This window comes from Dunckerocampus dactyliophorus, chromosome 18, assembly GCF_027744805.1.
Source record: "Dunckerocampus dactyliophorus isolate RoL2022-P2 chromosome 18, RoL_Ddac_1.1, whole genome shotgun sequence".
Classification (NCBI taxonomy): Eukaryota; Metazoa; Chordata; class Actinopteri; order Syngnathiformes; family Syngnathidae; genus Dunckerocampus; species Dunckerocampus dactyliophorus.
In genome coordinates, this window is record NC_072836.1 from 18,021,647 (window position 1) to 18,036,988 (window position 15,342).

At 42.2% G+C, this 15,342-nt stretch overlaps 2 protein-coding genes across 2 annotated transcripts; one reads left to right on the top strand and one right to left on the bottom strand.

Annotated features, from left to right (window-relative positions):
• Window positions 1–3,555: 3,555 nt before the first annotated feature.
• Window positions 3,556–12,832, top strand: LOC129170997 (ER lumen protein-retaining receptor 3-like). Its single transcript, XM_054759240.1, has 5 exons — window positions 3,556–3,972; window positions 4,316–4,416; window positions 6,479–6,637; window positions 7,458–7,710; window positions 9,209–12,832. The coding sequence occupies exons 1-5, from the start codon at window positions 3,882–3,884 to the stop codon at window positions 9,250–9,252; spliced, it is 648 nt and encodes a 215-aa protein (XP_054615215.1). The 5' UTR covers window positions 3,556–3,881; the 3' UTR covers window positions 9,253–12,832.
• On the bottom strand, window positions 10,518–15,032 carry LOC129170996 (GTPase IMAP family member 7-like). Its single transcript, XM_054759239.1, has 2 exons — window positions 14,874–15,032; window positions 10,518–13,790 (listed from the first exon to the last, which is right to left on the bottom strand). The coding sequence occupies exons 1-2, from the start codon at window positions 14,947–14,949 to the stop codon at window positions 12,781–12,783; spliced, it is 1,086 nt and encodes a 361-aa protein (XP_054615214.1). The 5' UTR covers window positions 14,950–15,032; the 3' UTR covers window positions 10,518–12,780.
• Window positions 15,033–15,342: the final 310 nt, after the last annotated feature.

Sequence of the window (15,342 nt, forward strand, 5' to 3'; positions counted from 1 at the left end):
TTTCTGCTGCCTTTGTGCTGCTTTGGGCTCCCACTCACATTCGTGATTAGTCCACCATGGATGTCATAAAGGGGCCACATAATAGCACTTTGGAGTGAACATCATTAGTGGACTGTGAAGAGGTAGTTTAGATGATGTAATATTTAGAGACAATACAGCACGTGGGGGGGTGAAAATAATGTTATGAGTGCTCTTACACGTGCATATGTAATCAATATACAGTGCATCCTTTTGTATACTAATAGTAGTGATGCAGTGCGTTCAGTACATAATCCCTCGCCATTCCGCGGCTTCGCTCTATCACGGTTTTTCAAAAATATATTCATAAATCATGCTGTTTCTTGGTTGAATATGGCCTATAATCAAAACGTCTTCTTTTTTTTGCCTAATTTAAGCATTTTTTTAGAATAAAAATGGCTAAATGTGGTACAATACAAATATAAGGAAATGCACTCTAAGACATTGTGGTGATATTCTACACTGGTCACTAGGTGTCAGTAATGTTACTTTAATGTTCGGCGAGACACACGAGCGCCAGACTTGATTGCAGATTTGAATTATCTGACAACAGGTACAATAGGGCCGCACGGTGGTCTAGTGGTTAGCACGTTGGCCAATCGGGATCGGGAAGACCTGGGTTCGATTCTCCCCTGGGCATTTCTGTGTGGAGTTTGCATGTTCTCCCCGTGTGCGCGTGGGTTTTCTCCGGGCACTCCGGCTTCCTCCCACATTCCAAAAACATGCGTGTTAGGTTAATTGGCGACTCTAAATTGTCCATAGGTATGACTGTGAGTGTGAATGGTTGTTTGTCTATATGTGCCCTGCGATTGGCTGGCGACCAGTCCAGGGTGTACCCCGCCTGTCGCCCGAATTCAGCTCCAGCATGCCCCCGCGACCCTAATGAGGATGAAGCGGTATAGAAGATGGATGGATGGATGGAGGTACAATAATTCCTAACACGTGTTACCGTTGTGGCCGTAATCCGCGCCAAGATACAACCTCTACTCTGAACACCTGACGTCACTTCCTGTCCGTCCCTCAATCAGCTCCCCTAGCACCAGAATACATTCATAGCAACACACGTGAGCTTATTTTCTCATATTATGTCTACTGTATTGGATAATTAGAGTGTAAAGGTGACTATAGGGGTGTTATTTCATGCAAAGAGTGCTCTAATGTTAAAATTTGTATTTAGAAGGTCATAAACAGGATTTCTATGCTCTAACTATGAAAATATTCCATTTATAATCCTACTTTGTGAAAATTCACTTATCCTGATCGGGTCTGGAACCAGTTGATCGTGATGAAGGAGGGATTACTGCACACTACTTAAAATTTTGGTCCTAGAATGTGCTACAGGCCAATAAAAAAACAGGCTACAGGCCACAAATGGTACACGGTGCACACTTTGGACACCCTTGGTATAGATAGAACATTATTTATACTCCTCACCTCTCTGACTTCACCCAAAGCCCCCTCATTCTTCCCTCTCCCATTAAGTGTAGATTAGAATCTTTTTTTTTTTATAAAACCGCCTCCTCTGAGTGGGGATGTAGGTGTAAATCTGACAATATGCCAAATTCTAAGAGGAGGAAGAAGGGGGTGGCAAGAGATGCACTAACTGCAAATAGCGTCAACAGTGTGGTGAACAGTAAATAAACATGGAGGCACAACAGAACATTAAGACTTTTGCAGGAAACCCTGCGGATGTGCTTTGCAAAGTAGCTGTTTACATGAAAAAAACAAATTCATTTCTTCTTTTTTCTAGCGCTGTTCAGCGTCTGGGGTGAGCTGGAGCCTATCCCAGCTTTAACTTTACGTGTTCCCAGACTTTCAGAATGAATCAATCAGTTATCTCAAGTCACATTGCTGTGAAAGTTATTTATGCGTTATCGTGGTGTCGCATATACAAACGTGTTGGAAGTAGAGAGAACATAATGTTAACAATATGAGAGGAGCAGGATGATGGGGAACACCTGACTGTGTGCATATATAAATAGAAGATAATCAGGCCTGGGTGTCAGATTAATTCCCATAACCTTTAGCTTAGTCTCTGGGTCAGCTCGGTCCACAGAATGTCCTCTACGGTCACTACATTCATGTATCTATTTATGTTTGGATGGGATAAATGAGCCAGTGGGGAAGAAAAACATCGGCGGACATAGGTGGCTGGTCTTTGAGAGCTGAAGCCTTGTCACAGTGCACATGCACAACTACGTTCACATTGACAATTGTCAACTGCTTTATTTTATTAGTACGAAACAAGAGCAATTTGAGGGCCACACGGTGGCCTAGTGGTTAGCATGTTGGCCACACAGCCAGGAGATCGGGAAGATCTGGGTTCGAATCTTTGTTTGGTGATTCTGTGTGGCGTGTGCATGTGTGGGTTTTCTCCAGGTACTTCGGTTTCCTCCCACGTTCCAAAAATACGCATGTTAGGTTAATTGGAGACTCTAAATTGTCCATAGGTATGAATGTGTGTGTGAATGGTTGTTGGTCTGTATGTGACCTGCGATTGGCTGGCGACCAGTCCAAATCAAATCAAAGTTTATTTGTATAGCAACCTTGCAACATCTCAATGGTGCCCAAAATACTTCACAAGAATCAAAAACAACTTACAACAAATAAGAACAGCGTAAGATCAAATAAGATATAATAAGAACAACTAAAACAACATAGATATACAGTACATGCACAGAATCACATCTAAAATACCTTTAAGCCAATAATAGTCCAGGGTGTACCCCGCCTCTTGCCCAATGCCAGCTGGGATAGGCTCCGGCATACCCCCGCGACCCCAGTGAGGATGAGCGACATAGAAAATGGATGGATGGGTTTGCAATTTGACTTATGGAAACATTCTTTTCATATGTTTGGCGTTGGAGTCAAAGGACTTTGCAATCAGAAAAAAGGGAAACAAAATGTGAGCCAAAGTTGCTTTAATGTTTAATGTTGGACTTTAATATTCTCTCTTACACACTCAAATATTTGTGAACTTGTTTTTATACGTCCAATACTAACTAGTTTTTTGTATAATAAATCTGCTATATAGTGTGTTTTGCTTTTTAGACACTTCTTTTAATGGACAGTGCTTATCGTAGAGCTTCATCTAAATATTTAGAAAGTGTTCATATGCTTCATCCACGTCATTTTCACAAAAGACACAGCTTTTGTCTCGATGTGATACGATAGAACATTGTAGACAACAAAGTGCCAACAAATGTTTCTTTGAGCTTGTTTGAAAGTGAAATACTTTCGGGTCACTGCAGACAAGACATTATGTACAAATTTATCATACTCAACATGCAATTTGACTGTTGAATACACGTGTATGCTTCACAACTCTCCATTTTCTTGCATTTTTCTGGTTTCAGTTTCAGATAAACAAATAGATATTATCAGTTTCTGATAACGTGAAAACATTTCTCTTCCCGGGGGGGGGGGGGGGGGGGGGAACAAATAATTGAATAATTGAGAATCAATGCTTTGAAGAGAACTGAAATGAACCACACTGCCTTTTACTTTGAAAACATAACCGGAAACGCTGTATTTCCTAGCGTGTTGTATTACTTGAGCGTGTCGCTTTGTGCTGTTGGAGTCGTCAGCCACGTCACCTCGTTTGCGACAACTTTCTTTTCAAACACCTCCACCCACCGGTGCACTTTCTGACTACGAGTTGATCGTTTTTGACTTTGAATGCAGTCAGTTATCTCTGTGCAACGAGTAGCATCCGCTTTTAAGGCATTTTCACCCACGCCAAGACTGTCAAAAAAGAAAGTGAAGAAGTGCGTTTGCTCTTCTTGTCGCTCCCATTACCTGAGTTACCCGGCTCACCCATTTACCTGTCGAAGCGCCTCGTCTTAAACTGAAACAGAAACAACATGAACGTGTTTCGTCTGGCGGGCGACATGTCGCATCTGGTGGCCATAATCATCCTGTTATTGAAGATATGGAGGTCCAAATCATGTGCAGGTAGGCTTTTAATTGTGTTTGCACTTTTTCAGATTGTGCCGCCTCCCAATAGCAACATGTATTTGAAGCGAAAGTCACGTATTTGCGCTAAACACAGTGGAATATAACATTGCAGAAACTGGAATAATTTGGATGTGGGAGTGGAAGCTACGTGGCATTGTTATTAGCAAAGTCTTCCTCTGCACTAATCGCACTTTTAATTCACTCTGGCTTGGCGAACTGGAATGGTTGAATAACTCGTTACAGACACGTAAACTTTTAAGACAAAAACGTCTGCTTCCACTTCATCTTCAAATCACTGTGTGTGTGTGTGTGTGTGTGTGTTTTGTTTGTTTGTTTGTAGGCATTTCTGGAAAGTCTCAGGTGCTGTTTGCAGTTGTCTACAGCAGCAGATATCTGGACTTATTCACCACATTTATTTCCCCTTACAACACATTCATGAAGGTAGGACGCTGATAGACAATTACAAAACAGTTCTAAAGCAGTGTTCTTCAAAGACCAGCCGGTGGGCCATTTGCGGCCCGCAGCCTTGTTTTGTATTGGCCGGAGGAGTTGGTAACGCGCTAGACACCGAAATGATCCAAAACCATTAACATCACAAAACAGACAAAACGCAGCAAGATGGATGCAAAAGAAACATGCTACAAACAAAAAAAACACACTAACCTCAAAAACAACTGCATAAGAGAAATGTTGCAAGCTTGCCAGGTTACTAAAGGAGCCAGACTTATCCTACGTAAATTGGTTGCTGTGCCACATTTTTAACAAAGACAATTTAAAAAAAAGTACTTTTTCGTTCTGTTCCGCCTCTTCAAAGTCAGCCAACTTTGGTCTGGATGTCCCGCTTGTGTTCTTAATGACGGATATACCCCGGGTTCTTCTCATGCAAGTTGTTTTCAGGGGTTTGTGTGTGTTTTTGGTATTTGCAACATTTTGCATACTGCACTATAGAGTTGGGCCACAATACAAATATATACAAATACAGTAATCCTTCATTAATCGCGGGTAAGTGGTTCGAAACTTGACCGTGATGAGTGAATTTACACAAAGTATGATTGCTTATTTATAAATGGACTATTTTTGTACCATAGTTAAGAGCATAGAAAACCTGTTTATGTCCATCTAAAGAAAGATTTTAACATTATTAAAGCCCTCTCGACATGAAATAACACCTCTTTAGTCACCTTTACACTCCCATTACCCAATATAGTAGACATAATGTAGATTTTAACATTATTAGAGCCCTCTCGACATGAAATAACACCCCTGTGGTCACCCAATATAGTAGACATAATGTAGATTTTAACATTATTAGAGCCCTCTCGACATGAAATAACACCCCTGTGGTCACCCAATATAGTAGACATAATGTAGATTTTAACATTATTAGAGCTCTCTCGACATGAAATAACACCACTGTAGTCACCTTTACCCTCCTATTACTCAAAATAGTAGACATAATAAGAGAAAATAAGCCATTTAAGACATAAATAAGACTCATGCGCCTGTGTGTGCTGTAAATGCTTTTCGGTGCTAGGGGAGCGGACAGGAAGTGACGTCTGGCGTGGGTTAGGGTCATAACAGTAGGGATTATTGTGCCTGTTGTGACATTATTCAAACTTGCAATAAAACTCCGTTGTTCCATCGATCAAGCCTGGTGCTTGTGTGTCTCGCCGAACATTACACTAACATTACTGACACCTAGTGACCAGTGTAGAATACTGCATATCATCCAAACGTCTTTGAAAGCGTCTTGTGAGTGCTTTGTTTCTATTTTAGTTCATTTTGCATTTTTATGCTTGGTAATGATTGATTTAGGCAAAAGATGCTTCAACGTGCTTGTGTTGACCAATAACAAGGCCGTATTCAACCACGAAACACCATGCTTTATTCATATATTTTTGAAAAATGGTGATGGTGAAGCGGCAAAGTTGGAAGCTTGGAGTGGCGAGGGGACGACTGTTATTGCGGCCTCCTTTTCCCTTTTTGAGAGGGTTGGAACGGGTCCTCCGTCTTGATGGCGCACTTGAACAAACTACCTTCGGTGTGGTGCGTTTATTATAATATTGTAGTAGTGTAAGAAACATAAGACGTGACCTTGGTGGTCAACAAAAATTTACGACTTCCCAGCCTTTGCGCTCTCCTCCTCACCGGCACCAGCAGGTGTGCACCATTTATGGCTTTCGTGTACGTAAGCGTGCGCACCAACCTACCTATGCCCATGTGACCACACCTCCTACACCCGTGCAGACTAAAGACAATGCTCCTTGCCAAACTTATCACCTGTCTCCTACAACTGTAAAAACAGCTGTAAGGCGTACTGAGAAAAAAAGCTTTATCACATAAGAAGCAAGCATCGTTTTTTTTTTTTTAATGGCTTAAACTACTTTTATTTGTGTCTTGAAGTCTTGAAGTCTTGAAGTGACTCTAAATATGTGTATATAACAATTTGTAATACATGCATAAACCATGAGCTGTCAACCTGTAACTTCTACTCTTCTGTCAGGTGGTGTTTCTGGGTCTGTCATATGCCACCGTATACCTGATCTACAGTCGCTTCAGGAGCTCTTACGACTCTGGGAATGACACCTTCCGCCTGGAGTTCCTGTTGGTGCCTGTCACTGGTCTGGCCTTTTTGGAGACCTATACAATCACCATAGTGGAGGTAAACCACCCTCAACTTTTATTTGATAGTCCCAAGTATCCTTTCAAGTGCCCGTGACACCAAAAAAGTCAGAAAAAAACAATAACAAATTGAAAGTACTCACTTAATAAAAGGTATTCGTCCTACTGCTGTCATAGATAAGCTATGAAATAGGAGTGAAATGAAGTGGTGATTGACACTGCTTGCTCTTTGCACACTGCACAGAGCTGAAGACGATAGACGATTGTTGTTTAGCAAGCAAACCAGATTATTCTAAGATCCGTCGTGACGCTGCAATCAAAAACGTCCCTTTAGCCGGCTTGCTAGTGCGTCAGAACGAGCCAGATAGGAATTAGCACTGCATTAGCGGTGTGGCTACAATGGAGCGTATCAGCAGAAGAAATGTACGGTAGATTGACTTACTGCCACCTTGCCACGGTCCCACGTCTTGTGGTTTTTGATTTTTTATTCTGCGGGGCATTTGTCCCACGAAGTTTGCCGACAAATGGTCGGCAAGAACCTCCAACACGGCGAGCGGGCATGATAGAAACAAATATATAACAACAGAAAGTCACCGAGAAGTGGAGCATGCATCAGAGAATGCAGTGTGGTCAAGCAGAAGTCCCGGGTAGGACGGTCCACACCTGACTTCACTTGGTCCGCCTCCCCCAGACCCGGAAAAAGTGATGGAAGGTATAAATAATGAATATTCAAACATTTGCGCACACGTCTAACACCTATATATTCTTTTCAATGTTATTTTTCACGGGGGAAATAACAAGATTAACATGCGTTTTGGTGTCATGAGCACTTTCAGCTCAAAGCTTTTTGTGCTACCCAGTTCCTTTGGACCTTCTCCATCCTCCTGGAGGCGGTGGCCATAATGCCGCAGCTCTTCATGATCACCAAGACGGGCGAGGCCGAGTCCATCACCACCCATTACTTGTTCTTCCTCGGCCTGTACCGAGCCCTCTACATCGGCAACTGGGTGTGGCGCTACTACACAGAGTACTACATCGACGAGGTTGCTGTGGTGTCTGGTGTCGTGCAGACCATTTTCTACTGTGACTTCTTCTACCTTTACATCACAAAGGGTGAGCTAAGACTTCTAGCATGGCTTCAGTGGGGCAAAAAAAGTATTTGGCGGCCACCCATTGTGCAGGTTTTTCCACCTAGAAAGATGAGATTGGTCTGATTTTCATAATATTGAGCTGTGAGAGACAGAATGTGGGGAAAAAACAGCAATCATATTGTATGAGTTTTCATTTATTTGTATAATGGTGCAGAAGGTATTTGGTCAGTAACAAAAGTTCAACTCAATACCTTACTGGCAATCGTCAATCGTGGTGCACGCACTGTAGCGGATATTTTAACTCATTCTTTCGTGCAGATCTCCTCTAGATCTGTGATGTTTGCTGGACTTTCAACTTCCTCCACAGATTTTGTCTTGGGTTGAGGTTTGGAGACTGGCTAGGCCACTCCAGGACCTTGACATGCTTCTTACGGAGCCACTCCTCTGACGCCCCGGCGGTGTGTTTGGGGTCCTTGTCATGCTGGAACACCCAGCCACGTTTCACCTTCAATGTTCTCACTGATGGAAGGAGGTTGTTGCCCAAAATCTCATGATACATGGTCTCATTGATCCTGTCCTTTTATGCGGATCAGGTGTCCTGTCCTGTTTGCAGAAAAGCAGTCCCAAGCATAACGTTGGCACCCCCATGCTCCACAGCGGGTTTGGGGTCCTTGGGATGCGACTCAGCATTCATCCCCCTCCCAACACAGCGAGTGGACTTCATACCAAAAAGTTCAATTTTGGTCTCATCTGATCACATGACATTCTCCCAATCCTCCTCTGGACCATCCATATGGTCACTAGCAAACTTTAGACGGGCCTGGACATGTTCTGGCTTGAATTTTAGGATTTTAATTTGTTACGGCGTAGTGTGCTACTAATAGTAACCTTTGGTACTGTGGTCCCAGCTCTCTCCAGGTCATTGAGCAGTTCCCTTCGTGTAGTTCCGGGCTGATTCCTCAACCATTGTCAAGATCATTTGTACCACACGAGGTGACATCTGGCATGGAGCCTCAGGTTGAGGGAGATTGTCCCTGATCTTGTATTTCTTCCGTTTAATTGCTCAAACAGTTGACCTCTTCTCACCAAGCTGCTTGTAGATTGGCTAATCCCAGTCTTGGGCAGGTCTACAATTTTGGCTCTCTGATAGCTCTCTGGTCTTGGCCATGGTGGAGGTTGGAGTCTGACTGTCTTTTATACAGGTAACGAGTTCAAACTGCTACCACTAATGTACATGCTAACCACTAGACCACCGTGCGGCCGTGTATCAATACATTCTTTAAAAATCATACAATGGGATTTCCTGGATTTTTTTTTTCCACATTCTGTTTCTCACAGTTGAAGTGCACCTATGATGAAAATTAGACCTCTCTCTGCTTCTCGCACAGTCGGTGGCTGGCTTTCTCACTTGTCGCTTTAATAAATGTAAATACTTGGGGGGAACATGGAGGAAACACTTGTGGTCAGTGAGTACGCAGGTCATTTCATCTTTGTTACATCTTTTTCCTGTCTCTCTGCAGTGCTGAAAGGAAAATTGAAGATGACCCTGCCAATACCTGTCTAGCAGCCAACCTGAACACCCAAATTTATCTGGCCCTACCTGGGGGGCAGGGGGGTTGTTAAACTGACATTTTGTCAAGCAAAACTAGTACTTCAGATTTCATTCCTGTCGGTTGGAGGTGGTGCCTCCTTATATAGAGAGAGCGTATCTTTGTGGAAGATGCAAACATGACACTGTAAATGTGTCTCAGATGTTTGCAACATGAACTTTGCAACACCCACAGAAAGGTTTTCTTTGTTTTAACGGATGCGGAGATCACAGAAACAACATTTTTACAGAAACATTTTAAATATCAACTTCACCCGAAGGTTTCCTTTCATGAACAAATATTGTAAATTTGTCTTCTGCAGTCTGCCATAAAGTGCCTTCTTCGGTTGTTCCGACTGAATTGACACTCCTTGCATTTTATGCCTTAGTCGTCCCTCGTTTATTGTGGTTAATTGGTTCCAGACCCGACGGCGGTAAGTGAACTCCCGCAAAATAGGATTCAATATTAATAAACGGAATATTTTTGTAGTTAGAGCATAGAAAACCTCTTCATGACTTTCTGAATTACTAGTTTTACCATTTTACAGCCCCGTAGACGTGAAATAACACCCTTACTGTCACCTTTACACTCCTATTAGTCTTACTTGCACCACATTGCGCAACTCTAGACAGTGGCCACTAGTTGGCCTCCAATTTATTTATTCTTAAATTAGGGAAGGGTTACAAACGGGGTCGGGAAGAAGGACAAAGTGTGAAGCCAAAAACTTGCCTCTTCCACACAGAATGGGAAGAACTTTTTCCCCCACTGTCATGTCGGACGTGCCGTGGCTGACTACATGCAGTGTTGAGGTAATGTAATGTCTCATCAATGCATATATTACACTACCGGTCACGTTTTAGAACACTCCGAGTTTTCCAGGTATTTATTTGTACCTAAAACTGAAAAATAATGTGAATCTCTGAATTATACAGAAAGGCCCGTTTCAACAATTTGAAGCTGTTCTGCGGAAATGGAGGTTGATCAAGCCTCGGCAGTTGGTGCAACTGATCCCTACAGGTGTTCCAAGTTCTGGAGTACTGTACTTTACTACCTCCTCTGTCTGCTTAAAAACAGTGTTCGGAACACACTGTGGTACGGTACCCTCGTGAACATCAGTTGAACAGCGTTGTGCTGGACAAAGTCATTTGTTGCTACACAAATGGCAAGAAATTGGAGTGTTCTAAAACTTTTGACCGGTAGTGTACATATGATTGATATATATATAATGTGTGTGTATGTATATATATAATTTGTTTTTATTTTTTTTTTTACTAATAGGCCATAGTCAACCACAAAACAGCAATGATTTATTTTTTTAAATTGGCAATAGAGCGATGTTCAAACTGCGATGTAGCGAGGGACAACTTGACGTTTTCCCCTTTATAGCCTGGTCTGTTGTTTTGTATGTTTCCTGTTTTCTTCATACATTATATTTCCTCATGGGAATAAAAGGACGGAATTTTTCCCTGAGCATAAATGAAGCCAAAAATTAAATGCATAACTACTTCAATTATTAAGTTACTTTTTTTTTTTCTTCCTAAAATGTGTTCCTTATTATGATGCTGCTGACCAAACTTGGTATCAGGGAAACTGAATTTTTATTTGAATACTTTAAATTGCTTTTACACTAATAACTTGAGTGGTCTTTGTGTGTCAGCAGGATTTCTTGAAGTTCCATATCAAATACACAAACTATGATTTAACAGAATGAATATTATATACAGATGCATCGCACACTTAAGTTGCTTTATCTTTCACTGTCTACCTGCTACCAAAATTAGATATACTCTGGTCAAATTATGAGACCATATTTCAGAAATGACCCTCTGGCTGAAATTACTCAATTTTAAAGAAACGTAATCTGTAATATCTCTTCAACGATACCACTACAGTTATCCCTCATATATCGCGGTTAATTGTTTTCAGACCCGACAGTGATAAGTGAATTTGGATTCCTTATTTAGAAATGGAATATTTTGTAAAGGGATAGTTTTTAGATTTTTTGACATGAAGTTGTATGACATCCCCATCAGCAGTGTAGTACATCAACAGTGACTTGCCCCCCTACTTTGTCTTGTGAGTCCAGTTCTGGTTGGATTTCCGTGAGGAGGAACGTAGTTCTGCTTAGTTGTTTATTTAAGTGAAGAGTTTGGCTTCTTAAAACAATATGCGTTCAAAAAGAGTAATACATTTTCATCACACAAATGCCTCCTCGAAAAAAATCAGACCTCACAAATGGTCTCCCGCCGTATCCCTGCGCACTGTCGCCGGTCCGTTCATGTGTACGTGATGAAGACGACAAGTGATTTGTGAGGTGTGTGGGGTTTTTTTTTCGAGGAGACATTTTTATGATGCAAATGACTCTTTTGAACACGTATTGTTTTGACAAGCCAACGCTGATGTCCTACAACTTGGAAGTAAAAAAATCTGAACTATCCCTTTAAGAGCATAGAAAACCTGTTTGCGACCTTCTAAATGGAGGTTTTAATATTATTACAGCCCTCTAGACATGAAATGACACCCCCAGTCACCTTTACTCTATTACCCAATATTGCAGACGTAACGGAAAAAAATAAGCCTAAGTCGTGCTTGTGTGTTTGGCTGTAAATGTGTTCCGGTGCAGTGGGCAGAAGTGACGTCTGGGCTTCGGAGTTGAATTTTAGCTCGGCGCGGGTTCCGGCCACAACAGTAGCCCGTGTTAGGGATTATTGTGCCTGTTGTGAGAGCATTCAAACCTGCAATAAAAGCCTTTTGTTCCAGAGATCAAGTCTGGTGCTTGTGTGTTTCACCAAATATTACAGTAACATTACTGACACCTAGTGACCAGTGTGGAATACATATCAGTCCTCGAATGAGTTTTATGAATGCCTTAAATTTTACTTCACTTAGCCTTTTTTTTGTACTAATAGACTGTATTCAACAACAATACAGTATGATTTATTATTAGGGCTGTCAAAAAATTAGCACACTAACAGCGGTAACTAATTTTTTTTCATTTATTACATTAACATTTATAATGTAATGCATGTGCATGTGATGTGGAAAGCCACATCTCTATTGTGACGGAGGCACAGTGTAGCGTCCCCACGGAGTCTTGATGCTCTTTTGAAACTTTTATTCTGACCAAGGACACTCTGGACATCACAATGTCTTGTTATGCGTGTATCACGTAAATCTCACTGCTATAGTACAATTGGCTGCATTTTTAAGCATGCTTGGAAAATATATGCACACTCAAAACGTGAATTCATCTTAAAATACTTGGGACTAGGGTGACGCAAATAGATTTTCAAATGTGTGGTAGCTTTTAGCTTCCTTTAAGTGTTGAGTTGATTTGGAGCTGTTAATACATTTCATGGCTCTGGCCTACGACCGTCTGAACTGTTGATTTTTGTTGAGATGTTTGTGTGTTCTCCCCGTGCATGTGTGGGGTTTCTCGTCTCTTGCTGTATATGTCAATTTCACATCCTGATGCATCCAAGCACAAGGCAGTCCAGCGTCTCCTAATGTAGGAATGTTTTACGGTGTTTGTAGAGCACCTTACTTCCTTCCCTCACAGCTCCTCCCACTACTTTTGCAGCTGAGCTGATGGAGAACGGTGAGGTGACGAGAGCCGCTGCTGCCTTCTCCACCACCTTGACCTTCTTGACAGCTTTCCCTTTACCCTTGTCTGTCGCCCTGATCCCCGCCCCTTCTGCTGCCCCTTTTCCCAGCGCAGTCACCAGCTCGCACCAGAAGAGCCTCTCCGCCCTCCTCTTGGCCTCCTCTTCCTCCCGCCTCCCCTTCTCTAACTCCACTTCTTGGCCCACCTTGTTCTCATCCTGCATATGAAGCCACCTGTGTGCCCCACCCTCCAAAATCCTCTCCTGAGCATCTCTGATGGCATTCACGGCCTCCTTGAGCATGTCGCTGCCGTAGCAACCGCCTCCATTGTCTGCCACAATCTTGTCTATCTTTGTCAGGAGATGCTCCACTTGTGGCGAGCACTGAGTCGTGCTGTTGTCAAAAACGTGAAATCCTCCATGGCAGCTGCTGACGTACGCTGACAGCTCGTCATTCTCCTCCAAACAGTCTTCCACACGTTTGCCTCGTAGCTGATCTCCCCAAGTGAACAGCACCATAGTAAACCTTAAGGCTCTGGGTCCAAATGTTGCCTTGATCCACTCAAGGCCGTCTTTTTCCTCCTGGGTGAACCTGCCAGGCTGCAGGGTCACCAAGATTACATGGGGTCCCGGAGAGGACAGGGCTACACATCGCCCCACCTCTGTTAGGACCTCCTGAGTGGACAAGTGTGTGTGGAAGAACCCTGGAGTGTCAATCACTGAGATGCACCTCCCGGCCACTGTCCCGGTCCGTTTCATGCACTGTGTGGTGACCGAGCAGGGGGAGACATCCACACCGAAGGCCGGCCTACCCAGGATGGTGTTGCCTGAGGAGCTTCTTCCTGATCCTGTCCTTCCGACGACGACAATCCTCAGCTCAGCTTCCGAAGTGGGAAGAGATGCATCGCAGGCTGTGGCAAAGACATGATAAAAATTGCATATGTATGTACAACATTAGCTAGCCAGAAATACGTGGTACCAGATGACCACAATATAGCCCAATGAACATCGGGACCACCACAAGTTATCAAGCAGTGGTATCCAACAATCTGGACCTTGCTTCAATTGTCATTGTTCACTACTACTGCATGGTATCGATGTGCGTGCCAGCTTTTTATGCTCTAAAATTGACACCTTTTTAAAATGTATCAGACGCATTAGGTGAACCTGCAAGTATCGGATCTGTATCGCCGATACCAGCCTGAATTTTACTCAGTATCGGATCGGAAACAATCTGTGGTATCGCAAGTCAACTACTACACAGGAAACTAAATAGCGAGTCAGTGAGAGTTGTGGTTGCTGACGCAGAAAAGCACTGCCCCCTAGTGGTTTGGTATAGAATCAGAAGTCACGAGCCCTCAGCTGCAATCTCATTATTTTACATATTTGAAGGTTTTTTAAAAAAAAGTATCGAAAAAAATGTTCTTGGTAACTAATTACATTTCTGAAGGCGTAATTGCGATACAAATTCAATTACTTTTTGGGGAAAGTATTGTTTTTTTAAAAGTAATTTGTATTACACAAGTTAAATTATGTATAAATATATCACATTATTTTTTTGTCCATATTTCAGGATTTCAAGCATAAACATGTTAAATATTGTTTTTAAATGTAATGCTTTGTTGGAGAGATACTCATTTAACAATGTTTACATTGTGGTTATTATAGTCTGCAGTGTTGCAAAAGTGGCAAGTGGTAACATTTTCAGCAAGCGCCTGTGCCGTTTTCGCCTCAATAATAAACAGATTGTTCCATGCACCAATATCTGTCTGACAGTACATTATTATATTTAGAAATGCAGAGTCATTGTTAGGGCTCTTGTGGTGAATCTGTTATGCAGGTGTACCTAATGTTATGACCAGTCGCAATACCAACCATACGTTCTGAAACGCAAACTAGAGCGTATCGTGTGATTTGTCCGCACAATGATGGAATATGACGTCATGGCGTGATGCCCCGCTGTGAGCTGTCACGCGACATATAACATACTTTACCTTCTGGTGACGCAGCATTTTCTGATGTTGACATCGTGACTGTGGCAGATATACTGCTTCCCGGAGCATCGGTCATATTGAGAAAAAATGCTCTTAAAAAAACCACACGTCTTTATAATCGTACAACGATGGGAAGGACGTCCTTCACTGTGCAGCAGTTTTTGTGGAAAGCTGGCTTTATTTTAACGGCTCGCCTGCAGTGACTTACTAAGGCCACAAGGGGGTAGTCAAATACTAGAAATGCACGTGATCGATATTGGCGTGATTGAGATTGTCATTTTTCAGTTTTCATCTCATGTTTATTTCTTTTACCAATGCTGTATATGTTGCTTTTATTGTTGTGTTGTTCATATTGTGACATTACTGATATTGTTTATAAAGTGGGAAATGCACGAAAATGGAAGAAAAATAATGGCGTAATGGTCGTTTTATTATAGTAATGGTCGTTATTATTATAGTTCCCAATAGT